We start from the raw sequence: 15,844 nt of genomic DNA on the forward strand, positions 1-15,844 counted from the left end.
ACATTTTGTGAAACCTAAATCTAATAAAAGCATGGGAGTGCTAAGCAGACCCTGAATTTTGGAAGCAGTATTTATTGTTCTCAGGAACTTTGTATTTAACCATACTTATTTTATAGGTAGAAAAGTGCTCAAGATTGAGTGATGTTTAAAGAAGAAAAAAAAACATGGAGTAGGAGGTTCTTCAGAAGGCTCAAACTTTTACATAATCAGACCTGTATTTTTTTCAACATCATCTGGGAGATCTTTTGGATGAATAGGCATATATTCAATCACATCACAGATTAGTGATACTAGCTATAGTTTAGTAAAACCAGGAGAAGGTTGCAGATTTGACCAACAGGTTTCTGAAATGATGTCATCCCGTTTACATTAGAGAACTATTTTACACAAAGTAAGTTTGTTGCATGCTTGTGGACTCTATACATTTCCAATACCGAACACCGCAAGAAAACAAGGGGTCGTGTGCACACACCGCTTATCAAGAGCTTCAAAGGCAGGGCCACAAACTATAAATGTGATGGGAGGCACACTAATTTATCATCTAGCCGGGCGGTGGTGGCGCACGCCTTTAATCCCAGCACTCGGGAGGCAGAGGCAGGCGGATCTCTGTGAGTTCGAGGCCGGGCTGGACCGATAGCCTCCGAAACAATACAGAGAAACCCTGTCTCGTAAAAACCAAAAAAAAAATTATCATCTAGTGGAAATGGTGCAGTAGAGACTGGACTCAACCCGGGCTGTGTGTTTTAAGCTACAGAAAATTAAAGAAAACAAAGCTTGTCCACTCTGCAAAGAGAAATCGCTATAAAAGACAGTGCGCTACCTTCAGAAGGAAGTACGGGCTTTGGCACCCATATTTGACACACGGGATTCCGGATAGCATTTTAAAGAATCTCTTTTGAATAGCGTTCCTTCCCTCTCCTGGATATGGATCCCCATTTAGGATCACTGGCTGAGAGGATGCGATTTGATTCTCTTGTCTAGGTGTGCTTGATAGGTCTGGTTCTGGTTCTTCTTGTAGCAACCTCTCCATCCCTCCCACTTGTTCGTACCCAGCACCACAGAGCTTACCTGCAGAGCGTGTGCTGCCTTTTCATGCTGTGGGTCCTTGAGACCGGCCTTTCCAAAGTCTGCCGGCATTCGCTCCACTTACTTTGTGACACTTGTGTCCAGCAAAAGCAACAGTGGGCGGAGCCTCTCTCTTACAGAGGGAGCATCTCAGGGCTCTTTGCCTTCGTCCATAACCAGCCACATTTGCTATGCCTGAATTCCCCAGTCCAGAAGTCTATACAGTCATTCCTTCTCGTTTGTAACTGGCCGAGAAGAAGCAGCAGAATGGCACTCAGTGCGACCATCCCTAGTAAGGAAGGCAGACTGTCCCAGCTCCCAGGTGTCAAGTCACTCCCACCTCTTGGGATCTGAAGGTGGAGCTCCCGGAGGGCAATTGGAAGGGAGAAAAGCCAAGCAATAACACAGAGCTCGGTTCACTGCCCTGGCTCTCCCTCTTATTTGTTGAGCATTTGGACCACCATCGCAGTGACCTTTCTATTCTTTTGAGAGAGGCTCTCCTCGTTTCTTTTTTCCTTTAAAGGTTTGCTGTTGCTGTTGTGCATTTGCGTTTCTGTGCATGGGTGAGTGTGCTTGCTACTGTGCCACGGAATACTTATGAAGATAAAAGGACAATATCAAGTGTTGGTCCTTACCATCTACCCAGTTTAAGAATGCATCTGCAACTGTTCAACCCTGCATACTCCAAAAGCAGCTTGTCCAAGCGCTTCTGGGGAGAATGCCTCCTGTGTCACCATAGAGGCAGCGGGATCTCAAATGTGTGCCGCCACTTCTGGCTTTATATGGGTTCTTGGAATCCAAAGTAAGGTCCTCACACCTGCGTGGCAAGCACGGAAGACACTGAGGTAATACTCCAGCCCTTCCTTCCTTCTTTGTGTCAATGCATTGTAAGAACTCATAAAAATATCAGTAACGGCTGTTTGAAAGACTAATGTAAGGAATTTGGAGGTATTTTGCCGACATTGAGGATGGATTTTGGAGACAAGACACAATAGTACACGGAGAAGCTTCTAAGAATTTTATTTAACAGACTGTCGTGGATATTCCAGTCAATTTTACTTAGAGAAAAATTACATTGGTTTTGAAAGACACACAAGAGGCTTCCATTAGGTCACAACCACAGTACGGTAAGTATAATACAGGTCTCCTTTGATGGGCACCACTGCCTCATCGTTAGGGCAGATATTTTTGTCATCAGTAAGATGAACCAATACTTTAAAAGTGATAGTTTCTGGAAGAGATAAAAACAAAGGTCATCTCTCAGACACTTTGGGGTGCTCCTTTTTTTTTCCTGCTAGGACCAGGTAACTGCCTCCTAAGACTTGCTTTCCCCAAATCATTTGCAAATCAATAGCCTATCTAGTCTTTCTCAGGCAATGTTTTCTATAACTTTAGAACTCAGGAATTGTCCTCCTGGGCTTCCTTTCCACCCACCACCTTGCCCTTCTAGTCTTCCACCTGTAAGTTCTGTGGTCATATTTCTAAATGTTCCCTCTTTGGCAGGTAGTTTCCTCCTACTTACTGTTGACTGGGAAGTCCCAGTAGAGGTTTACTTGATCATTACAGACGCAGCGGGTTTGTTTAAAGTTGAAGCTACCTTCCATTTTTTCAGAACTTTCAAGGAAAGCTTTGGCCTGGTGGAGAGAGACGGCTCACAGTTAGTCCAGAAATGGGGAAGAAGAGGGCAATGCAAGAGAGGAAATAACATAGACTTTGCTTTCATCATTGTGTGATCATCCCACAGGTTAAGCTTTGCCAGACTTTTCCTCTTCACGTCCCCAGACTCATGCATGAAACGTCTGAGCATGGTATTCAGGAGGACGTAAGTGAATCCATCAGGAAAGGAGATTCATCCTACCGTGGTTATCTCCTGGGGTGGGGTGGAGATTCATCCTACTGTGGTTATCTCCTGGGGTAGGGTAGGGTGGGGTGGGGTGGGGTGGGGTGGGGTGAAGGCTTGCTTTTGGTACCAGCCAGAGTTCTAGGAAATGGCTTGTATGAATTTTTTACTCTGTGACCCGGTGAGATGGCAGCCCATCTGTTTAAATGTACACGCCAGGGCAAGGCTTTGTGAGAATGATGGCCAAACCCTAGCTGCAGCTACTTCTAACTCTATGGCAATTGAATTAATCTCTTGCTCCCACTTATTCCAACTGCAAATCCAAAAGTTACCCCTTCTGTCCGTGTCTGGCCACTGTTAGGTAAGCAAATAATTCTTGAGGCCAATTTCTTTGCTTTTAAAACCTGAGAGTGCTTGTCAATTTAAGACCTCAGACAACTGTATATATCAGCTCCTGGTTCTGGTGTCTAACCTAGGACTTTTGTCTTAGGGTTATGTCTACCCAGATGAACCTGTGACTATAATTCAGTCAGTGTGAAAAAAAAATGATGGGAAAAATGCCTTTAAATGAGATTTAACATTCTTCCTGTTATTAAAGTCATCAATGCAACACAATAAATTAGGAGTATGTATGATTTTTGCTACCACCAGAAAGCAGGCAATTCATATCAATTTTCAGATTCAGTTATCTTGAAATACTGCCGGCACTCATCTTTATCTTGAATTTATGGTCATTATCAGGGTGGTGGGATGCATAGCGGTGAAGACACCTGCCATATGCTCATCTCTGATGTTTGCTCAGACATCTGGCAGCTCCATACTGAATAATGATAATCCCCTAAACAATAATAGCACTGGAGTGCTACTCAGTATGGAATGTCTTAGAGAGTCCTGTTCTGGTATTGAGAGAAGACCTTGTTTCCTTTTTACTATATTTGCCATAAGATCTCTTCATGAGTTAGAATTTTTAAGAATTAAGTGATTGAAACAATAAATCAGAGTCCAGTGAATGTGCTACACATTACCTGTGGTATGATGTCAAAGGCCATTGTAGTACTTTCTTCCTCAAGCAGAACCAGCCACAACTATCACAGACAGTGTCTTCATAAATGACTTTAAATTTGCTTGCATTTCATGTGTGTTAGATTTGGGGGATCTCCCATTAGTAAACCCATAGACTACTGTAATTTTATCATCATTATTAAAAATGGTAGTTTCTCACATAGTGAAGTATACATTGATGCAGAAAAACATTGAGCTACCTTGAGCTCATAATGAGTTTGAGGCCAGCCAGAGCAAAATAATGAGGCTGCTCAAAACAAATCAACAAAGCTTTCTTTTACGCAAATCTTGATGGAAAAAAATTACTGTGTAAGGAGTTTTCACCCCTTATGCTTCTCCTTGGGTGGATTTTCTTTATATGATCGTCCTTTTATAGTAGAAGCATGATTCTTAAAATCAGACATTTATTTACTATAATATCACATGCCATTTTGTTGAGCTCAACACAATTATTACATTGACCCTTTAAGGGTGCAGGTAGCCTTCGATTGTTTGTCATCACAAGAAACTGTCTTTATCACAGAGATCTTTTCGTATTCCTTGTGTAAACATTTTGCTCAGCCTTATCTGTGGTTATGACTAACACAACACAAATTACAAAACTATGAATCTATCTCCATCCTACACCCACATTAGCAAGCAGAATTCATGTTATTGTCTTGCAAACAGACAAAAAAAGATAAATTAGTAGGATGTGTTTTCACTATGTCCAAGAATCTTTCTTTTTATCAGGATGAGGCTATTTCTAGGTTACATCTTAATGAATGGTCTTCTCTGGTACTATTTCGTTCCTTATTTGATCATTGTACTTGAGATCTCACTTGAATTAAGTTAGTCACACTCTAGGGAAGTGTAACACAATGTTGTGTTCCATCTTCGGGTTGTCCAGGGTATAGAGCTGGGAACCCCCTTCCGTATTAGCCTAGGATTTGATCAATATGGAATATGTGGCATCCACCTAAACAGCTGAGCAAAATTATGCCTTGTGATGAGTACTGTAATAGTTATGGACTCTTATTACTCTCTGAGAGCCAACACACTGGGAAAAGCTGAAGCATCTCAGCCTCTTGTCAGGTCAGGAGGCAGAGTAAGGGCAAGAGGGAAGCAGGCTGAGCTCTTGGGCTTTCTGAAGAACCAGATCCCCTGCGTTCTCGTCCTCCCTCTTCTCCAACTTATGGCTGTGGTTGCAGGAAGTTCGTATGAAAACCCTGCTCCCCAAACCCTTATCGAAATCGACTCATGCTTAGGACCCTGGAAGAAACACTACCCGTTTGTCACCTCTTTCTCACTCTTTTTCTTCCTGGACCCCTCTGGACCAGGGCACCATCAGCTGTAAAAATTGGGAAACATCATCTGCTGCAAGTTCTCAACATTATTCTGAGATTCTGGTAACAAAACATGTAGGAGTTTTTTGGTTTGTTTGTCTGTTTGTTTTTTATCAAGTTTATCATGCAGTATTGACACAAGAGATGAATTCAATCCCATTCACAACACAGGAGTCAGGTTTTGATTCGGAGTCACTGTCTAAAGTATCTACTTACCACAAAACATTCTCTATATTCTGTTTTTATTCCAAGTTTCACAGTAATCTCTTCATTTTTACTTGCATATCGTGGAACATCTAAATAAAATATAAGTTCCTTTCGACCACTTCTGGGGAGAGAAAAACAGAGTGCAGAGATCAGAAACCTGCACATGGGAAAAGCGCCAAGCTGTAAGGAGGCCCGGGGACAGAGCAGAGGAGGGAGAGGGATAGCTTGCAGTGCTCAACATCAGAATCCCCAGGAACCTGTGTGCATCGGCCCGTTTGCATGATTTCCTTTGTCTAACAGGGCAGCAGACATGCTGCTTAAAACGCAGTACCTTTTTCCCCTCCAGTTTCAAGTATCACAAAGTGGAAAGCCATCTTCTGTCTCATGCCATTTCCTAACAGCCTACAGCAGTAGCTCTCAACCTGTGGGCCACGATCCCTTTGGGGGGCGGTCACACAAGACCATCAGAAGCTCTAGTTATTTACACTGCAATTCATTACAACGGCAAAATGATGGTTATGAAGTATCAAAGGAAATAACTTAACGGTGGAGGGGTCACCACCACATGAGGGCGTCACCACCACATGAGGGACTATACAAAAGGGCTGCGGCTTTAGGATGGTTGAGAAGCGCCAGCCTACAGTTTGCCAGCTCCTTGTCTGCAGAATGAAATGGAAGAGTCCAGTCATCCTTAAAGGGAGAGACCTTTATATCCACATGTAAGCAACTCCACGCTGGAGGAGTTCATAGATCTGCAGTGAGGACCCTCCCTTAAGGTTCCTGGATACGGCCTAGGGATGCGAATATATTTAGGTCTACAGCAAATCTGTACAGATTGTAATTGTGAACACACCATGGCTGAGAAAAAGAGCCCAAGATGAAGGCAAGAGCCACGTCTTTCTCTTTAGTCAAGAAAGGCTGCCGTGGGCCAAGGGGGATTGTGTCTTCTTCACTAAGAAACCTGGCTGAGGTCTTTGGTGCCATGGGGGTAGGAAGGGATTCTTAGACAGTATGATTCATAGTTCCACTGCCCTACGGCAAAACATGTTACATTTTTATTCTTGTTACCGACTGTCTAGGACTCATTTCCTAGGAAAGATACATGAAGACCAAGTGTCTTCAAAATTTCCATTTTGTGCCTGAGCTTAAGGGTCAGTAGCCTGACCAGGTTAGCTATAGCAATTAACTATGCCAGTTTATTTTCAGAGGATAGGGATTCCATACAAGGTGGGCCTTCTATAATAAACATAGGAGAGTTGTTGGCTGGTTGTGATGGCCTAGTCACTTTAACTGTAAGGCTTATTTCAACACGAGTTTCCCTCTGGTCTGGGAAGAATGCCGTCCAAACTGCTCAGGGTGCTTGTATCAGATCCTTAAAACCTTGACATTTCCGCTAGGCTAAGACATTTGGCCGAGATTCCCAGAGCACCTGAAGGGTCATAATCCAGAAAGCGGCAGGCACCCTAGGCTGCTGCAAATGTTAAGATCTCTGGCTTGACTGGGTAACTCTGCTTCTCCACCCACCATAGCCTCTGGCTTCATTTCTTACTCCATTCCGCTCTTTCAGGTTTTTTGCTTTCTTGTAGTAGATCAGTATTTATCCCGGGTATACAAATTGACTTAGGACTCCCATCCAGCAATGTGAGATGCACTCTCACCCTGAGCTCTTGGGGGAGGGTTTAGGCCCTGCCCTGGACGAAATGACAGACTATGGACACCCCCATGGAGGGCCTCACCCTCCCTGGAGAAATGAGGGGATAACAGGGGGGGGTGAGGGCACGGGAGGAGGGGAGGGAAACGGAGAGGGACCTGGGATTGACATGTGAAGCAACCTTGTTTCTAATTTAAATTTAAAAATAAAATATATATCATGGACTTTCAGCATGATGGCTTCCAGGTCCCAGTGTGATTGTTACTAAAGGTCCTAGTGTTTGTCTTTTGGTTTTATGATAGGAATAACATCTATTTTGCCTGTTGGGCTAGCTCAACCTGAGACTATGGGGCAGTGATGAAAGCTCTCATTCTCAGTGACTCCTGCCAAAGACATCTGAAACTGTTGCTAGAACTGACAGACTTTTTTTTACCTTTTTAAGGTAAACAGAAAAAGTCTGAATAGTGGATCAGCGAGAGTAAGACTAATTGTTTATGGCAAACTCATGTACAGTGGGGATTTTATTTCTTAGGCAAGCCTACACATCCAGAGGAAAGGTGAAGGGAATGAATGAAGCCTACTAAGAGAATGGAACCTGCCATGAAGTCCAGGAGAGCTTCCAAAGTTACAGATCTTTGCAGTCTAAAACTCTACAGAAAAGGGCGTGCAGGTTTCCAGGACAGGAGGGAAACCCTCTCTATGGCTTTACTGCAGAAAAAAGGAAGGGTTTGACTCACGTGCTATCTTGAGCCTTGTTGATCCCTAGCTGCAGGCACAGGACCAAGAGGGTGGCAGCACCGAACATAAGTGAGAGACGGTGCATGGTGGAGAAATCAGGACACCAGAGCAGTAGGGTTGCTGGTGCTCAGCACAGGTTTTATATACTGACGGAGGAAGCAGAAAGGCTGGCAGGGAGGTCCATGAGGTGAATCACCTACCTAATCGGGATCCTTCCTTGTTGAAGAGAAGTTTGTTTTTTCTATGGAATAAATATCACCATTCAATTAAATTGTTAGAATATATGTAATTGAACTTCCTTGTTTTCTCAGTGTCAGAGATCTTTAAAGGTCATTTCTTGGCTTATGGACGTGTTTTTCTTCTTTCTCATTTAATTCTCTGTCCTGTTTCTTACCTTAAGACGCTGCTGGTTTGATCTTGGCAGGCAGTGGACATTCTGGGTAGCAGGTCCCAAGCCATAGATATAGAACACATTCACTCGATAATTTTGCACTTAATTAAAAGGAGCTGCCACTAAAAAGATTTCTTAGAGTTCTAATATGATCAGGCATAGTTATCCAGAAGCCATTACCAACGATATAGCTGTGAGAACCAAGGAAGGACTGAGCTCTCTGGATTATGGAGAAGTGTGACCACAGTACCTGGTGACATGATGATGTTTGCATCAGGAGTAATAGTAAGTTTTCCAGGTGCTCAAGGTGTCTAGGATAAGATAATGCCTTCATTGCACAGAAGTCATATACATAGTTACATCCCCAAATCCAGCCTTTCAGCATTAAAATGTCCGGTCATTTCCCACACTCGTTTCATGGTAGAACACGTGTAGGAAGACAATGGTAAGGACTCTGTTCCTTAAACCAGAGTCCAAAACTATATCACAGAGACATCCTGGCACATGATTTTCTCCCATGGAATGGAAGGAGACTTATTGCCAATTTTGCTATTGAGAAACCCTTCCTGGCAGGTAGTTTTAGTGGGCAAGTGTGAACTAAACTTGTCATGCTATAATCCACAAACAGCCCAATAGGTTTAAGAGACTAAGCAGATCTAACAAATAGATAAAACCCAGACTATAAATGACCCAGGAGGCTTCTATGTGAGATGTTCACTGACACAAAGGGATGGATGAAGGACTAAGAGGAAGTCTGTCTCAGGCTAAATTTACCCCCCCCAAAAAAACAAAACAAAACAAAAAAACCATTAAATCCAATAGGGCCATGATGGAACAGATAAAGAGTGACCCCCAAAAGGGAATTACAGAAGGCAGCACATATAAGAATAGGCACATGTATGACAATGGTCTAAACATCCTCTATGAAAACCCTCACTGCATCCTAGTAGCAATATGATGTAGTAGGTTCCCATGAGTCAACTGAAGCACAAGGAATGACACATTTCCAGAATAACTTTACCAGACCACAGCCAAGGAGCCAAGTTTGGGGTCAGGTTCTGTGCAGCTTGAAAGTTTTGACCTACAGAGGCAGGATGCATACTGACAAATGTAGAATAAAGAGGACATCGTTGAAGGAGGCACCAGCAAGTGAGTAGCCTTGAAGTTTCACATTAACCCAGAGTAAACACACATTGAGAAAGGTGTCAGATGGTGAACCCAGGAAGTCTGACTCTGCAGCTGGAGTGTTGACTCAGTACATTCATTGCCTGTCCATGAGAATGTGCTCCAGTGTTTGTTACTGGAAAAACTGGGCTTCTAAATCAACTCGTCTCGTGCCAGAGTCCATGTGCTTATAGTATTTGCCTATCCTGTTCTTGATGAATATATGTATATGTATATATTATGTAATTTGTTTATTTTCTCTCCTCCTCCCCTTCCTCTCTCCTTCCCTCCTTCCTTCCCTCCCTCTCCCCACCCTTCTCCCTCCCCTCCTCTCTCTGTCTATCCTGTGCACATGTGCCGTAATGTATATACGGCAGTTAGATGTCAATTTGTGAGTGGGAGTCTGTCCTTTCCTTCCATCATGAAGGTCCTGGGGATTGAGCTCAGGACCTCATGTTTGATAGCAAGACATTTTGAGCTGTCTCACCAGCCTTTGCAATAATATATAAGTTGAGAAAAAGGTAATTGTGTTTTCTGATGCTTGCTTATAGCCCCAGGATTTGAGAGGTGGAGGCAGATGAATAAAGATTTCAAGGTTATCTTTAGCTACGTAGTGACTTTAGGGCCATACTATGCTCCATGAGACCCTGTCTCAAAAACAAACAAACACACACACACAGAAATCCACACACACACACACACACACACACACACACACACACACACACAGAAATCCACACAAGGTCTTAATAACTTGTTCATATCATCCAGCCAAAAGTAGCAAAAGCTCTGTTGAAACCTGTGAGCCTGTGTAGAAGTAAACCCAGACAGACAAACTCATGACTATATTTCCCCTTAACTAGTGAGAATGTGAAGGTTACAAGACTTACTCTTAATTCACACTGAGGACGAAGCAAGATGAATATCACAGGAGGTTACTTTTGAAGTGTTGCAATGTGAATCAGAAGCAGTCTGAGAAACATGAATATGACTCTCTGTCTCTGTCTCTGTCTCTCTCTCTCTCTCTGTGCGTGTGTGTGTGTGTGTGTGTGTGTGTGTGTGTGTGTGCATGTGTGTGGTGTGTTCATGTGCGTACACAATGCGCTAGCTGGCTTCATGCATTAATCCTAAAATAGCAGTGACTTAACACAGTAGAAGTTCCATAAAAATCTCTTAAAAAGCACCCCGGCTTTAGAAACACTCACTGTAAGTCCTGTTTCTAAGGTCACTCAGGACATTAGAATCCTATTAAAAGGAGGAAGTGAGAACGGAGGAAAACAGAGGGTGTGTTATTTACTTTTACTTCTGTCCTCCTGGCAAAATCCTTGGTAAAATTAACTTGAGGAAGGCAAGGTTTATTCTGGCTCACAGTTTGGGCACACAGCGGTAAGGCATGGTGTCGGGCAGCTCTCACATGACATCTGCATTGGAGAGCCGAGATGAAGTCTGCTGCTCAGCTCACATGCTCATTTTTACTCAGCCTTGGGCCCCAGACCATGACATAGTACAACCTAGTTTCAGGGTGCTCACACTCCCCTCCACCAACCCAATATAGAAACTCCCTCTTAAACATTCGGAGAGGTCTGCCTCCTTAGTGATTCTTGATCCTGCCAAATCGATAGGGCAACATGAATCATTTCAGAGGGCAATTTTATGGTCAAGACTCCAAAGTGACATGCTGTTTACCCTTGTTTGTCCAGTGGACCTTGTGGGGTCCATGGTTACCTTGAACTGTGAGGCCGTGCTCTCAGGGTAAGGAAAAGAGCTTCAGAGGCGCTTCTATCGCACTACGCAAGTATAATACACACATCTTCATTTTCCGGAGACAACACCACAATGCCTCATCAATATGTTGTATTGTCAGCCCTTTTAGATGTGGTGTTTAATTTGTTCTCCTCACTCCATGTGTGTATGTATGTATGTACGTATGTATATGTGTATGCATGTATGTATATGTTTGTAGGCATGTAGAGAACAGAGGTAGACAGACACCCAATGTCTTCTTTAGTTGCCTCCTGATTTGTTTTTTGAGGCTGTGTCTCTCACTAAACGTTGAGCTCACTGACGTGGCTAGGCCGGCTGGCCAGAAAGTTCAAGAGATACATCTGTCTCTGAATTGCAAGCACAAGCACCACATTCAGCTTTTAGGTGGCTGCTATGGAGACGGATCAGGCCTTGGTGACAACATGGCAAACACTTCCCCTGCTGAGTCATCACCCAGCCCCTCTCAGTCTTCTCAGTCAAGCGTTTTTCCCTTAATTTATAGTGAGTTTGTCATGGTTTTATTTTTAGTTTTTGTGATTACTGATGGAACTTACTTGTTTCTTATCTCTATATTGTATATTCTCCTTTGTGAATAATCTTTGTTCGTCTTTTGCCATTAATACTAGGCTTCCTCTACCCATTCTTGGCACAAGTCATTCTGCACATTACTAATTCCGCCGCCTTCTTTTCTTCTGATGCTGACTCTTTGTGAACACAGTTCTTAGTTTTAATGTTCACATTCCTTTACCCTTTCCTTTATCATCTGTTTTCTACACTGACATCCACCATGTAAATTATACTCTTTTTAACAACTACAGTTTTGTAGTAATTATGACATCTGATACAAGATGCAGTAACCATTTCATGTTTTCTTTCTTTAAGATTCTCTCATGTTGATTTTTGTGTATCCCATGTATCTTTAAAAATAAGCTTATAAAATTTTGCAAAGAAAATGCTGATATTTTATCAGGACCACATCGACTTTGTAGAATGTTTATTGCTTTTTCTTTTATTTTTATTTTTTCTTCCTTTTTTTTTTGGTTTTTCTGGAGACAGTGTTTCTCTGTAGCTTTTGTAGACTGTCGTGGAACTCGTTCTGTAGACCAGGCTGGCCTTGAACTCATAGAGATCTGCCTGCCTCTGCCTCCCGAGTGCTGGGGTTAAAGGCTTGTGGTCCTACCGCCCAGCTGGTTCACTGCTTTTCTGAATGAGGCTACCAAGCCCTTCAAATTCCCCCTCTTCTGTACTTGACAATACAGCAACAAAGAGCGACGTCGGAAGTTGAGAGCAAACTGCCATCAGAGACTGAACCTGCTGACGCCTTGGCCTCAGACTTGTAAAGCTCTAAAGCTGGAAGAAAGCGGTGTGGAAGTTAGAGGACAACTTTTAGAAGCTGGTTGTCTTCTATCATGTTGGTCCCAAGGATTGAACTCTAGTTGCCAGGCTTAATGTGTGTGTGGAGTATTGGGATAGGTGACTGTGATCACAACCAATTGTATGCATGATGGAATGAATGGTCAAAGACAAAAGCAATGACAAAATGGAGGAAACGCCCACACATCTTATGAAGAAAATGGATTAAAGGCACAGTCCTGATTTTTTTTTCAGTTGCAACTAAACTAAAAATAATAGGAGGATGCTGTCTATTTCGGGTGGTTACAAACCTACGTACTGAAACTGATGTGATACTATACCTTGTGAACTACATGAGATTTGCTTGAGGAAGTAAACATCAGAGGGTACAGCTTGGGATTTGGTATGAAGTGGTTGAAGTTTCTGGAACCGGAAAGCTGAAACCTTAAAAGTGGAGAGGTGTGACACATTTTCTTAGTCTGGCTACTGATTGTTGCTTTAAACCCTTAAAGACTTGGGCAAACTTTTGCTTTTCTTTGTTCAATTTTTAAAAATTTCTTGGGGTTGTTTCTTTTTTATTTTTAAATGGATTTTTATTTAAATATAAAATGATCTTATTTTGCATACCAATCCCAGTTCCCTCTCCCTTCTGTCCTCCCATATCCCCCATCAACCCCCCCCATCTCACCTCCCATCTACTCCCCAGGGTGAATGAGGCTTCCCATGGGGGATAATCAAAGTCTGAAACTACATCCTTCCCTGAGTATCTAGGCTGAGAGAGTGGGAGTCCACTCCACATGCACTAGGGATAAATACTGGTTCCACTGCCAGAAGCCCCATAGACTGCCCAGGCCTCCCAACTGGCACCCACATTCAGGGGTTCTGGCTCAGTCCTATGCTGGTTCCCCAGCTGTCAGAATGGGGTCTGTGAACTTCGACTTGCTCAGGTCAGCTGTTTCTGTAGGTTTCCCCAGTGTGGTCTTGATCCTCTGTTCCTTACTCCTCCCTCTCTACTACTGGATTCCAGAAGCTTGGCTCAGGGCTTAGCTGTGGATCTCTGCTTCCATCAGCTACTGGATGAAGGCTCTAACGCCATCCTGGAGTCTTCAATTTTTTTGATGTGGGTTTTTTCCAAGTTTATAATGGAAGCTGATTTATCAAAACAATGGCATTTTTCTTAATCAAATATGTAGCTTTTTTCAATTAACATATTACTGCTAGGAATTCTTTGTGGCTCTCTAATCTAAGCTATGATTTTTATCTGAAAATCTCAAATCTTGGAAATTGCAGTGATATTTGAAACCACTGAGCTAGTAACGATAAAAGGAGCGCGTTGGCAGATTTCATTTAAGACCTTCACATGAAACTACTGCGGCCTTCTTCTTTGACTCCTGCCTAATATCTTTAATTAGGACTCAATGTGTTTGAGATGTTGAATGAGTATTTGTTTACACACACACACACACACACAGACACACTCACACATGCACGCGTGCTAGTGTGTGTGTGTGCCTGTGTGTGTGTGTGTGTGTGTGTGTGTGATTACATAACATAAAAACATAAAAATAATTCTTGTAGGGCAGTCCAGCCAGTAAACTGACAAATCTGATAGACGCTTGACGTACATAATTGCTTTGCATGTTTCTATGTAAATTTGGTCACCTTGTCTTTCTGATGAAACTGCCTGTAAAGAAATGTGACATACATACAAGTAACATTGTACAGACTGAGCAGGCTGTACTTATGTATTTAGTAATATACTCATACAAATTAATTGGAAAAGAGGCCGTTAATTTTAAAGTGAGCAAGAAGGTGTATATAGGAGAACAAAGGAAATTTTTTTGAAAAGAGATGTAAGATATGCATTTTGTCAAAATTTCTGCTAGTAAGCCAACTGTGTTGAAACAACTTTGAGTTTTCAGAGCAAGTGCTGGAATAGAGTTGAACGTATCTTGGAAGGGAATTACCTGACCACTACATAGCCAATATTGGAACAGCTACTCAGATTTTAGCTATATTGGCAGCAAAATCTCCAATTTTCACCCAACAAGTCTGGCATTTGAAGTTCAGCTAAGCCACATCTTCACCAACTCTTTACTGTGATAGTTTGTTTTCTTTGACATTTTTATTTTTCTTTTATTGAAAATAGATATTTTATCAAATAATATATCTTGATCATGGTTTCCCCTCCTACTCCTCCTAACCCTTCCCCACCTCTCTTCACATCTGGATCTATCCCCTTTCTGTCTCTCATTAGGAAACAATAAGCTTCTAAGGTATAATAGAATAAGATAAAATAAAAGATTGCATGTCAGAATTAGACAAAATAAACAAAAAGAAGGAAAAGGCACAAGGAAAACCATAAGAAACAGAGACCCACTTGTTTGTGTATTCAGGAAATCTGTAAACACACTAAACTTGAAGCCATAATGTATACACACAGGACCTGTAGGGTGAAAAGAAGAAGAAGAAGAAAAAATACATAAAATGAAATAAAACAAAAATAACACAGTATTTTTTTAAAAGGAAATATCCTGACACAACATTATGAGACAAGGAACTCCCAAAGATGCTGCTGAGTTCATCTTCTAGTGGTTTTATGTTGCTAGGCATGCAGCCTACTCTTACCGGTTTCTTTCACCAGTACAACTCCCTTGGAAGAAACTAAATTTTCCTATTCAAGTGGTTATCAATTGGAGATTGCTCCTGAGTTAGGGATCGGGGCATGTGTCTACTTCTTTCAGCTCTAGGACCAAATGCATTTGAATCTCATTTGTAGTTTTCCTTTGTATTTACTCAAAGATTGTTGATAGTAAGGCCATTTGTTAGTATTACTGCCCATTTGCATGTGCTTCATTATGGATTCAAGAATTTTTTAAATGCTACTGTATATTCTCCTTCATCCAAAACACATCCTGAGGAGATATCACTAGAAAGATGATTTCAGCCTCCATCCCAGCGATGCATCTAACAGTAGACAAGAGGGTCCTTGTGCATATCTCAAGACTCTGGAGTTGAGTATGGAACACCTCATGGACCAACGTGAAAGTGGCTGGTGGTGCTGTATTCTGAATGATGGAGGTGCACCACTGAGAAATTTGGGAGCAGAATGGTTTCACATGAACGGAGCCTGTCAACCTGCCAGGCTCAAGTTCCTGACCTGTTCCCCTACAAACTCCTGGCTTTCTGTTGAAGTGTTCTTTAAGAGCATAGCTAAAGAAGGTGGTCCAGAGGCAGTGTATCACTGGGGACGGGGTATTGAGAGTTATAGTCTTGCCCCACTT

General features: G+C 42.3%; 1 protein-coding gene and 1 long non-coding RNA gene across 3 annotated transcripts; both read right to left on the reverse strand.

Annotated features, from left to right (window-relative positions):
* Positions 1 to 2,069: 2,069 nt before the first annotated feature.
* On the reverse strand, positions 2,070 to 8,041 carry LOC101840956 (prolactin induced protein). 2 transcript variants are annotated; one of them, XM_005083101.2, is made up of 4 exons: positions 7,888 to 8,041; positions 5,509 to 5,620; positions 2,588 to 2,699; positions 2,070 to 2,296 (listed from the first exon to the last, which is right to left on the reverse strand). In XM_005083101.2, exons 1-4 carry the CDS (start codon positions 7,971 to 7,973, stop codon positions 2,172 to 2,174), a joined length of 435 nt encoding a protein of 144 aa, XP_005083158.1. In that variant the 5' UTR covers positions 7,974 to 8,041; the 3' UTR covers positions 2,070 to 2,171. The 2 variants fall into 2 exon arrangements, with proteins under 2 accessions (XP_005083158.1, XP_040596375.1); XM_040740441.1 differs by having other exon boundaries at positions 5,509 to 5,617; positions 7,888 to 8,036.
* Positions 8,042 to 12,295: 4,254 nt separating this feature from the next.
* On the reverse strand, positions 12,296 to 15,007 carry LOC121137763. The gene is made up of 3 exons (XR_005875067.1): positions 14,941 to 15,007; positions 12,902 to 13,004; positions 12,296 to 12,557 (listed from the first exon to the last, which is right to left on the reverse strand). It is a non-coding gene; the product is annotated as an uncharacterized LOC121137763 (long non-coding RNA).
* Positions 15,008 to 15,844: the final 837 nt, after the last annotated feature.

The sequence above is a fragment of the Mesocricetus auratus genome, unplaced genomic scaffold, assembly GCF_017639785.1.
Source record: "Mesocricetus auratus isolate SY011 unplaced genomic scaffold, BCM_Maur_2.0 Super-Scaffold_100694, whole genome shotgun sequence".
Classification (NCBI taxonomy): Eukaryota; Metazoa; Chordata; class Mammalia; order Rodentia; family Cricetidae; genus Mesocricetus; species Mesocricetus auratus.